Source organism: Ursus americanus, chromosome 7, assembly GCF_024610735.1.
Source record: "Ursus americanus isolate L20-20 chromosome 7, mUrsAme1.1.p, whole genome shotgun sequence".
NCBI lineage: Eukaryota > Metazoa > Chordata > Mammalia > Carnivora > Ursidae > Ursus > Ursus americanus.
Window position 1 is genome coordinate 56,556,022 of NC_142133.1, and position 12,175 is coordinate 56,568,196.

Here is a 12,175-nt window from a genome sequence, read left to right on the forward strand (position 1 = left end):
GAACCTAAATCAATCTTTGGTCAGGGTCAGCTTCTGCTGTTGTAAGGGCATATGCAAATAAGTTCCCAATCTGACCCCGGAACCCAGCCCAGAGAGACGCAGAACCCAAGAGAAGAAGGTTACTTTAAAAAATTTACAAAGATATGCCTGTTTTACAAGATACAAATAATACGGACATTTCTAAAATTAAAAAGTGAAAGTTTCTCTGTTCTAATTTTATTTTTGATTTCAATCTCATTCCCCAGGGGTAACCACTATCAACAGTTTGACATGCATCCCATCAGACCTTTAACAAGTATACACAAATAAAAATATCTGCTTTTGAAAAAAAATTAATATGGGACCATTTCTACATATTGGTCCAAAACTGATTCTAAAGCCAGAGCTCCAGGGGCACCTGGGTGGCACAGTCGTTAAGCGTCTGCCTTTGGCTCAGGGCGTGATCCCAGCATTCTGGGATCGAGCCCCACATCAGGCTCCTCCGCTATGAGCCTGCTTCTTCCTCTCCCACTCCCCCTGCTTGTGATCCCTCTCTCGCTGGCTGTCTCTCTCTGTCAAATAAACAAAATCTTTAAAAACAAAAAATAAATAAAGCCAGAGCTCCAGATCTCTACAGAACTGAACTGGATGGTCTGGGGACACATTCCTGGCCCCTGTGAACCCTCTTTCGAGGGACAGAGTTGGGGACAGGAGTCCTACAGTCTGGGGTCCAAAACCACAACTTCCTGCTGGGACCAAGGGTTGCAGACTCCCCTTGGGTGTGGGATCCCAGTTCCTTCCCCTCCACTTCCCAGTTTTCTTACTTCCTCCCCAGCCTTCGCCCTTAGCACTCTGGGCTCCTCAGGACCCTTAGCTGTGACAGTCAGTACAGGCGGAAGCTTTCCTGATGCCTTCTCACTCCCTTAACAAATACCGTAAAATGCATTTTCAGACAGAATCTAAGTCATGACTGAACGATGAGGCCCCCAAGATGGTTTGCCAAGGTGTTTACAATTTAATGGAGTTAAAATTCCGTGAGCTTTTATTGAGCTTACTAGGTTTGGGGCCCTCTCTAAGCAATTTCCTTGTATTAACTTATTGAATCTTCACAACACTATGAGTCGGGTACTACTATCTCCATGTCATTGATTAAATTGAAAGAGAGGTTAAGTAACTTAACCGACGTTAATCAGTTGGTAAGTGGCAGGACTGAGATTTAACCAGGTGGTCTGGTTCTAGAGTTTGCAATCCTTACCTCTACATTATTGGGTCTCTGATCATTTTTGATTTTATCTGGGAAATATTTCAGGTACATCAGCACCTTAAGAACTTCTGTGCAATGTCCTGAAAACCTGAGCCCCCATTTATAACTTCGGTACAGTGAAAAAATGAGTTTCAAGTCCAAATGATATTTTCCCTAATTAGCTTAGCACCTTCTATGAACTATCTTAAATATAACATGATCTTATAAAATGTAAATGTAAATTCCTATAAAATGTAAAATGAAAGAACTAATTCTCAGTGGTAGATTAAAAGCTGAAGAAACGGGGATGACACAGTCTCAGACTACATGCATATCTTTGGTCTGCCATTGTGTGACCCTAGAAAAAATTAAGTTCCTGAGGTCTTGATTTCCTATTTATAAAATTAAAAACCTCATGTTAAAAAACAAAAAAAAGACACGTCTGGCCCCTGTGCTTTTATACCCTGCACTCTTTTCCACTGGGCTCAGGCTTGATCTCAGAACACTTATTTTTTCCATAGGGCATTGTAAGCAGCCGCTAACCATTCATAAAGAAATGGAAAGTGCAATGAAACCTATTTGCGATCTTAGAATATATGTTCTCTAAATTCCCTCTTAGTTCTGCAAGATCAACCCCTAAGATACAACAAAAAAATATGAGCATACATAATATGTTGGATAATACAGTTTAGAGCTTGATTTTGTCCATATGGTTACAAATCTGAAATAGGTAGATATGGAAAGAAAAGTCATCTCATTGTCTATAAGATTCTATAATTGCTTCCAGAGAAAGGTAAAGGGATTAGCCCACCAGGAAGCTGATTATATGCACATGCGCGTTATTACTGTTTAGAGTTTTACTAGTCTAGCAATTATACATTTTAAGACAGGAATGAAAATACTGGTTTGGTCTGATGCCCCATGTTCCACAGAACTGTCTGCAACTTATGGAATGGCTTTTAAAATAATAACTCTCCCTTTTGGCATCTTTTAATTCTTCAAGATTAAACTGCTTCTATATTAGGTTACTTGGGAGTATTTGGGAACAAGTCTACTAATTGGGACATGAATGCTTTTGCATTTACTCACACGACCTGGAGAGCTGCTCTTGGATTTGGTAGCAAGGGCTGTGCACCTAGGACCAAGGGCATAACTCGCTGCTCTGGGAAGCAGTTGGAACACGCCCAAACTAGGATTCAACCTGGAGCTTCCGTTAGAGAGCTACACATGGAGAAGGGTAGGAGGGATTGGTGCAGGTTGTAGCCAGTTTGATACTAAAATAACGGATAGACAAAATAGACCTTAAGGAAATTCTGCAATGCTTCTTCTACAGTTGAGGACGGTATTTTTCCAAACAGAGTAGCAGCCATTTTTTTCTCAATCCAGCTCAGTTTCGAGACCTGCAAACAGGGAGGCGACATCATTCTTAGAAAGTTGCTCACCTTTTGAATGAATACTCTCTCCTCAGTTAGACGTGTGTGTGTGCAGGTGTACGTGTATGTATATGCATAGAATATATAAATATAAACATATCCATAAATGACATATATGACAGAGATCATCTTTATTGATATTTTACCTTCCCCTTTTTATAGTTCTAACAAACTATGAGCTCTAAAAGCACTGGTTGCCAAATCGATTTGAAATACTCATGAGCAGATCTGTGTTCAATCAGAGAAAGGGATGGGGATGGGGAATCATGCTGACCCTGTTTGTCTATGTGAGTCAAGATTCTGAGATGACCGCATAGTATTTCTTTGCACACAGTGTAGGAGCTACAAGCCCCCACCTTTGCTTCCTTCCTGCCTACGCCCTGCTGCCAACCTCACCAAGAACACAGCATCCCAGAAATGTAAATAGAAGGATCCTTACCCCGGAGGGAGTATAGAGTGAGGGCCCAGTACACATATTCGCAATCCAGGAGAAAATTTTTTAAACCAGTAACCACCAAAATTAAAATTCATATTATCATTTATTTTTTGCTTCCTTTTTTCCCCATTTTAATTCCAGTGCAGTCCATACAGGGTTATATTCTTTTCAGGTGCACAATATAGTGATTCAACAATTCCATAGATTACTCAGTGCTCTACAAGAGAAATGTACTCTTAATCCCCTTCATCTGTTTCACCCACCTCACCTCTGATAACCATCTATTTGTTCTCTGTAGTTAAGAGTCTGTTTTTTTGGTTTGTGTCTTTTTAGTTCCCTTGTTCATTTGTTTTGTTTCTTAAATTCCATATAAGAGTGAAAGCATATGGTATCTATCTTTCTCTGACTGACTTATTTCACTTAGCATTATAGTCTAGGTCCATCCATGTTGCTGCTAATGGCATGATTTCATTCTTTTTTAGGGCTGAATAATATTCCATTATATGGTATAATATACCACTTCTTCTTTATCTATTCATCTATTGATGGACACTTTAGGTTGCTTCCATAATTTGGCTATTGAAAATATGCTACAATAAACATCGGGTTGCATGTATCCCTTTGAATTAAAGTTTTTGTATTCTTTGGGTACTCAGTAGTGCGATTACTGGATCATAAGGTAGTTCTATTTTTCATTTTTGAGGAACCTCCGTACTATCTTCACAGTGTCTACACCAGTTTGCATTCCCACCAACAGGCATGAGGATACCTATTTCTCTACTCCTCGTCAACACTTGATATTTCTTGTGCTTTTATTTTAGCCATTCTGATAGATGTGAGGTGATATCTCATTGCGGTTTTGATTAGCATTTCCCTGATGAGGAGTGATGTTGAGCATCTTTCCAAATGTGTCTGTTGGCCATCTGTATTTCTTCTTTGGAGACAGGTCTGTTCATCCTTCTGCCAATTTTTAAATTGGATTATTTGTTTTTGAGTGTTGAGTTGTATCAGTTCTTCATGTATTTTGGACACTTACCCTTTATTGGATATGTCATTTGCAAATATCTTCCCCATTCAGTAGGTTGTCTTTTAGTTTTGTTGGTTGTTTCCTTTGCTGTGCAGAAACATTTTTGGGTCTTTAGTCCATTTTGAGTTTTTTTGGTGCATGATGTAAGAACGTGGTCCAGTTTCATTCTTCTGCATGTAGCTGTCCAGTTTTCCCAACACCACTTGTTGAAGAGACTGTCTTTTTCCCATGACATAGTCTTGTCTCCTTTGTCAAAGATTAATTAACCATGTAAGTGTGGGTTTACTTCTGGGCTTTTTATTCTGTTCTATTGATCTATGTGTCTATTTTTGTGTGAGTAACATACTGTTTTGATTACTACAGCTTTGTTATATAACTTGAAACCTGGAATTGTGATATCCACAACCTTGTTTTTCTTTCTCCACATTGCTTTGGCTATTTGGGTGGTTCCATACAAATTTCAGGATTGTTTGTTCTAGTTCTGTGAAAAATGCTGTTGGTAATTTGTTAGGGATTGCATTAAGTCTATAGATTGCTTTGGGTAGTATAGACAGTTGGGACTGTCTATATTTGTTCTTTTAATCCATAAGCATGGAATGTCTTCCCATTTCTTTAGGTCATCTTTAATTTCTTTCATCAATTTTTTACAGTTTTCAGAGTACAGGTCTTTTACCTCTTTAGTTACGTTTATTCCTAGGTATTTTATTATTTTTGTAATTGTAAATGGGATTGTTTTCTTAATTTCTCTTTCTGCTTTTTAGAAATGCAATGGATTTGTGTACATGGGGACTTTCTATCCTATGACCTTACTGAATTCATTTATCAGTTCCAATAGTTTTTTGGCGGAGTCCTTCGGGTTTTCTATATATAGTATCATCTCATCCATGAATAGTGAGTTTTACTTCTTCCTTACCAATTTGGAAGCCTTTTATTTCTTCCTCTTATCTGATTGGTGTGGCTAGGACTTCCAGTACTATGTTGAATAAAAGTAGCGAGAATGAACATCCTTGTCTTGTTCCTGATCTTAGGGGAAAAGCGCTCAGTTCTTCACCATTGAGTATAATGTTAGCTGTGGATTTTTCATATAATGCCATTATTATGTTGAGGTATATTCCCTTTAAATCGACTTTGTTGAGGGTTTTATCATGAATGGATGTTGTACACTCTGTCAAATGCTTTTTCTGTATCTATTGAAATGATCACATGGTTTTTATCCTTTCTCTTAATAATGTGATATATCACACTGATTGATTTGCAAATACTGAACCACCCCTGCATTCCAGGAATAAATCCCATTGGTCACAGTGAATGATTTTTTTAATGTATTGTTGGATTTGTCTTGCTAATATTTTGTTGAGGATTTTGCATCTATGTTCATCAGAGATACTGGCCTGTAGTTCTTTTTTGTTGTTGTGTCTTCATCTGATTTTGGAATCAGGAATTTGGAAGTTTTTTTTTTTCCTATTCTATTTTTTGGAAAAGTTTGAGAAGAATAGATATTAGCTCTTCTTTAAATATATGATAGAATTCACCTGTGAAGACATCTGGACTTTTTTTTGGTTGGGAGAGTTTTGATTACTGATTCAATTTCATCACTGGTAGTTGGTCTGTTCAAATTTTCTATTTCTTCCTGTTTCAGTTTCGGTAGGTTATGTGTTTCTAGGAATTTATCCATCTCTTCTAGGTTGTCCAGTTTGTTGGCATATAATTTTTCATAATATTCTCTTACAATCCTTTGTATTTCTGTGGTGTCAGTTGTTATTTCTCCTCTTTCTTTTCTGATTTTGTTTATTTGAGTCCTCTTTTTTTTTTTTTTTTGGATGAGTCTGACTATAGGTTTATCAATTTTGTTTATTTGTTCAAAGAACCAATCCTGGTTTCATTGATCTGTTCTTTTTTCTTTCTTTTCTTTTCTTTTTTTAGTTTCAATTATCATTTATTACTGCTCTAATCGCTATTATTTTCTTCCTTCTGCTGGATTTGGGTTTTGTTGTTCTTCTTTTTCTAGCTCTTTTAGGTGTAAGGTTAGGTTATTTGAGATTTTTCTTGCTTCTTGAGGCAGGCCTCTGTTGCTATACATTTTCCTCTTAGAATCACTTTTGCTGCGTTTCAGAAATTTTGGATCATTGTGTTTTCATTTTCATTTGTCTCCATGCCTTTTTTTTTTAAATTTCTTCTTTGATTTCTTGGTTGATCCATTCACTGTTTAGTAGCATGTTATTTAACCTTTGTGTAGATGTGGTCTTTCCAGATTTTTTTTTAAGCCTCAACAAATAATGTACATTCAAGTCCCAGACTCATGTGAAATAGGGTCAATGGTTTTTAAGCCTGAGGGGTCTTTTACCTTAATGAAGACTCAGATTCTTAATATTTAAAACTGGCATGATAAAAACTGCTTACAGGGCTGTTTTAAGGATTAAAGGAGATAAGAAATACCAAGTATAAACTGCACATTTGATACATAGCAGGTGTTCAATAAAAGAGCTTCCTTCTCTGTTCCTAATCCTCAAACCTCAATTAAAAAGCTTCCTCTTTTGCTTATGCTAATTTTCTCATTCAGAAATAGCATTTCTCTTCAGCATAATTTTTCACGCATCTCTTAAGACAGATTTTCACATTCTGTTAATTTTCTATAAACTAACATCATTTAAGACACTGGATCTTAGACTTGCCAGCTGCCTTGATTTATTTCTATATGTTTCATGTGCCTTTCTAAATTCAGTTCTTTGAAGACAAGAACAGTGGGCACATAATTTATGCTCAACACACTCTGATAAATGAAAAAGTCCTCTCACAAAACACAGAGTAGTACACCAACAGAGAGCACATGCGTGTAGGTGGCTGACCACCAACCGAGAGCACAAAGGGGACATGTGACTGCTGCCAGGGGAAACAGACAGGTGGTCAGGGGAAAAATACAGATACGTACACACACACACACACACACACACATATATATATATATAAAATCATATACTGTATGTAACACAGTATTTAAACAAATCAATAATAAACTCATAAAATATGTACTGATCTTATCATTTTCCCTACAGTAGGCACAAGGTAAAACACTTAAAGAATAAGTCACTGAAAATATACCCTGTAATCATAGTATACTTAAACAAGATTTATAGATAAAAACATTCAACTCACAGTATAACAGTATCTTCCTTTGAGGTAATACAAAAAGGGTTCTTCAGGTAAAAATTGGATTGCTTTATCTAGATGTTCCTGGAAGAAAATCCAAAACAAATACCATCCCTCAGATTTCAGGCAGTGTTGAATGGGAGTGTGCCTAGTAATGTCAAGGAGGCTTTACCGTGTTGTTTGGTCCTCCTCCTCAATCCCTATCACTAATACAAGTAAGTCTTACCAATAATTCAATTATCAGGAATGACGGCTCACAACTAGAACCAGACTGTGGCTATGATTTAATTAAGCGATGGATAACTTAAAACCAAATGTCACTCTAAAAACAGAAAACGTCTGAGTGACTTTTTTGTCTGCCCATGCCTTGCCTTGCTGATACTTAGGAAGCATGCTTGCAAATATCAAATGATGAGGGTATAACGTGGGGAAGAATAGCAGAACTAGGTGGTAGAGAAATCGACATCCCTGACATCACTTTAATGGTTATAGGGAGCTGGAAAACAAACTCTGACCACTTACATGGAGCTATCAAAGCTAGAGGCACGTTATAAATGACGTGCATGGGCCTTATTTACTTCACTCACTTATCATGTTACGTTTAAGCCGTAGATTGGATTCTCCTCCTCCTGCCAAATCAACAGGCAAGGAGTGTAACTAATTAGTCCCAGTCATGTTGATGATGTTGTTGAGCTCATAACCAAAAGACTAATCCTCAGTCTTTGAAAAAGCCATACTCATCTACTGTGTGACTTCTTTCAAGATCCAGAGTAATAATAGTCTTCAGTCTCCCAAAGTTTCATTCTTTTTTGTGCAGTACGAGTCAAGACTGTCACTTCATTTAAATAAAAAAGATAAATTCCTTGAGATTCATTCACTGAATAATTTGATTTCTATCTTTTAAGGGAACATAGAGCTACATTAAAATATTGTTAATATCAAGATATACCTTGAAGCGATGCCCATAGTTGATTTTGTTTTGTAAGCCCTCAAACTCAGATACGTAGCCACACAAAACCGCATACCTGAAAAGGATAAAAGCAGAGGATACTATCAAATACCATCAAATATAACATTTAAAAAAATCTCTAAAGCATTCATTAATATTTGACAGAAGTATTCATATGGACGCAAGGGCCCTAAAAATAAAAAATACCTGACGTGAACATGAGGCCAGTTTCCTCACCTCTAACTGGGGAGACTAGCACCATCTCATACGTACGCTGCGAGGGCAAGACGCCTAAAACACATAATTGCTTAGAATACTACCTGGCATGTAGAGAGTTCCAAGACATATGAGCTGTTGCTATCACCATCCTCAACATCGAAGTCACAAAGAGGCTCTCTGAAAAAGTCTCGTCACGCAAGTTACTCTGTTGGATAGCTGAGCCTTGACCCCTTCTCTCGATGTGGGTAACCCAGAAGCTTGCCCACATTTCTACATCTTGTCCACAAGATTGTTGTAAGTAAACTTAGCTTCATGCCTTGCTTAAATCCAGACAGACTAGCTCAATTTCCCTACACTATATGCTGGCAAAGAAATAAAACACAAATCATGTCACATTTTTAGAAAAATCTGTCAAATCTATTTGAACTTTGTCATCCAGAGATTTACAGAACAACCCAAATATTTGTGCTGGAATCAAAAGGAAACAATGTATGTTCACTGATCTTGAGTGGTGGGACCAATCATCTCCTGATGCTAAACGTCAGCATCAGAATGACTCTGTGCACAGCGCTAGGCACGGACTGCTCTCTCAGCACACTCTCCAAGCTACTCTGAGTGAGGAAAAAGGGGAAAAAAACCCTATGACTTATGAATACTATTATATGAAATATGCACATTTCCTTATGACTAATCAGTCTTAATGCTTTTCATAATCTTTTTTTGAAGTCTGTTTCTTTCTTTCTTTTTTTTTTCCTGAGCTGAGATCAAGAATCAGATGCTTAACTGACTGAGCCACCCAGATGCCCCCTGAAGTCTGTTTCTTTAAAGTCTAAAATATTGTTTATCTTTCTACACCTCGTAAGTTCAAAGTTCACCAGACCACTTTTTCGCAAAGGATCATCACTTCTTTTCTGGCAATCAGTTCCACTTATGTCTCTGTGTGTCTGTGTGTTTTTGTGCTTTTATGCTGTTCATCTTTAAACATGTAATTTAAAACTTTACTTCATGAACCATCCCAAGCTGACGGGAACGCTGAAGAACGTTAATTCACAATATGGTCTATTACCTCCATCTAGAGGTCAGGCTCACCATACATGCTTTGACAAAAATTCTGTGTTTCTTTGCATTGATACTGAATATATCTTTAATACATGACCAACATTCCTGTTTCAACAACTACTAAAATAACCCCATTAGTTTCCTTGCATACTTCCAAGTCAGCATGAATGCTACTTATCCTGTGAGAAAGCAGTGGAAAAATAATGTAATAGAAAAAATAATGAGTATCTAAGAATAAAAGATCTGGTTTTTGTCTATTTATTGTGTGACTCTTGCTTACTCATCAGCGTATTTCGCCCCCCACACCTTCTAGACACGCTACCTTGCTCATCCTTCTCTGTAAAACGGACGCAGGTTGCTCTGTGATTCATGTGCTGTAAGCCATGGGGATATAATTTGTGAACAGTAGAGCACAACAAATATGTAAGACGTTATTTGTAATTAAGGTCAGGCCTATCGGGCTAACAAACTGCAAATCCACGGTGACTTTACTCTCTGGGTTCTAGAAGTATTTTAGGCTGGGCACAATAAAAGCGACAGAATTTGTAGCAAACACTTTAGGCTTTGGGGTCAGATAGTCAAGGTTGCAGCTACTCAACTTCGCTGCTATGCACACAGGTGTGGCTGGGCGCCAGTAAGACTATTTACAAAAATAGGCATTGGCCCTGGGCCGTAGTTTGTCATTTATGCTGAATGAATGAGAAAATGTCCTAACATCCTGAAAAAGATCTTTTTATGCTATTTTATTACAATTAAATGTGGAATCAGTTAGCCTAAATTTTAACCACTGCTTCTCAAGTCAAAGTTTTAATTTCTCTTTTTTCATCACCCTAAACCTCTACTATTTGAATGAGAACTCTTGTATTCACTACACATTATAATACGTTCTAAGAACTACCTTAAAATTGACATTTGAATTTGTTAAATTTTATCAACTGAAGAGATTTTAACATTTTTTTAAAATTAAAAACTGAGACTGAATAAGAGATCACGTGCAACACAATGGGATCATTACTCTGTGTGTGTGTGTGTGTGTGTGTGTGTGTGAGATTTGAACTTGGAGTCAAATACCATAGTTAGAAACAAGGCAATCCGTTCACAACAAAAAGTGCAAGAAGATGAACAAAAGAAAAGCAGCCAGGATAGCATATGACAGACCCTCCTAGGGCAGAGCTACGCATAATTTCTTCTTACAAGATGGATTTCAAGGTACTTATGAAGCCCCCAGAGAAGACGCAACATTGGTCCTCTATGAAAATGTGAAGCTTACAGAGATAAATGCCCTCAAACTGAAGACTGAAATCCACTGTACATTTTCAACGTGACTCTTCACGGACACAGATGTACGTGTGGGAGAAGGAAGAGGACAACAGAGGGAGAGCAATGCAGCGGGAATGAGAGAAAGAGGAGCGGCAGTTCAGAGTGAAGAGTAGGGCTTGGGGGTTCTTTCTGCATCTAAACCTGGCCAACCAGCTCCCAAACACCTCCAGCATCAGAGGAGAGGAAGAGCTTATGGCTGATCCGTACAAATTCATTACAGTTACGACTAAAAGTGGAAGAACAGAAGTACCTGAATGCATACATATGTTAATTTATTAATACTTAATGCATACGCATGGTAATTTATTGACACTAATCTGCAAATTTGATGCATACATATGTTAATTTATTAATACGAATTTGCAGATTAGGTGAGAAGGTATATTTGGCTATAGAAATAATAGCCAAGACCCTTACCTACTGGGAAAATGGTCTTAAAGCTAGGTACCAGGGTGTTAACTGCAAAACTTTCTCTTAGAGTTGTGGCAGAGGCACCAGGGGCACAGAACGATACTTTATCAGGTACTCCAATTCCTAAAGCAAGGTGCTCCACTGCCCGTGCGTGACACACTGAGGAAACGATTCATAGGTTCTGCCAGGCTCGGCCCTTCACCCTTCTCCAGGCTACAGAAGAGAAGGTAAAGAAGGATTCCTGTGGATAGGCGGACAGTGGGCGCGGCCTCCCACCTTCTCATGGGAGGGGGCAGGAGGGAGGCTTGTGCCTCCCTTAAGCCAAGTGAGGGCACGCCAAAAGATCTGTTTTTAGGGATGCCTGGGTGGCACAGTCGTTACGCGTCTGCCTTCAGCTCAGGGCGTGATCCCAGCGTTTTGGGATCGAGCCCCACATCAGGCTCCTCCGTTAGAAGCCTGCTTCTTCCTCTCCCACTCCCCCTGCTTGTGTTCCCTCTCTCGCTGGCTGTCTCTGTCAAATACATAAATAAAATAATTAATTAAATAAAATTTAAAAAGACGTGTTTTTATTTTGGCCTGTGTCACTTAACGACATAAAAAATGTTCCTTGACTCCTGACCAGAGAAGCTTTAAGATGAGCGTGTGCGTGGAGCTCCCCCTGCTGGTGGCAGAGTGTAAAGAAACAGGTCAGCTTTGGGAAAACTGCTGTTTCAGAGTTAGCTGGTGGAATGAAAATGAATTTTCTGGGGGGCAAATGAGGCCCTGCAGAAACGGAGCCATTCTGAGAGAGATTTTGCCTCAAAGTGCTCCAGAAGAATAAAAATAATCCCGAAGAGAGGTAGATTTCTGGAAACCTAGGTCTAAGAGAAGGGTCATAAATTAACTTCTTATTGTTATCTTCCTAGCACCTGAAGTACCTGTATTGCTGTAAGAAACTAAAAGATACTGTAAA

At 38.3% G+C, this 12,175-nt stretch overlaps 1 protein-coding gene across 4 annotated transcripts in view; it reads right to left on the reverse strand.

Annotated features, from left to right (window-relative positions):
• The window catches only part of RMDN2 (regulator of microtubule dynamics 2), a 68,066-nt gene that overhangs the window by 16,804 nt on the left and 39,087 nt on the right, over nt 1-12,175 (reverse strand). For all 4 annotated transcript variants that reach the window (XM_045809052.2, XM_045809053.2, XM_087863729.1 and 1 more), the window contains exons 6-8: nt 8,215-8,290; nt 7,272-7,349; nt 2,524-2,622 (exon numbers count right to left, since the gene is read on the reverse strand). In XM_045809052.2, coding sequence (XP_045665008.1) covers nt 2,524-2,622; nt 7,272-7,349; nt 8,215-8,290 — 253 coding nt within the window. The remainder of the gene's footprint in view (nt 1-2,523; nt 2,623-7,271; nt 7,350-8,214; nt 8,291-12,175) is intronic.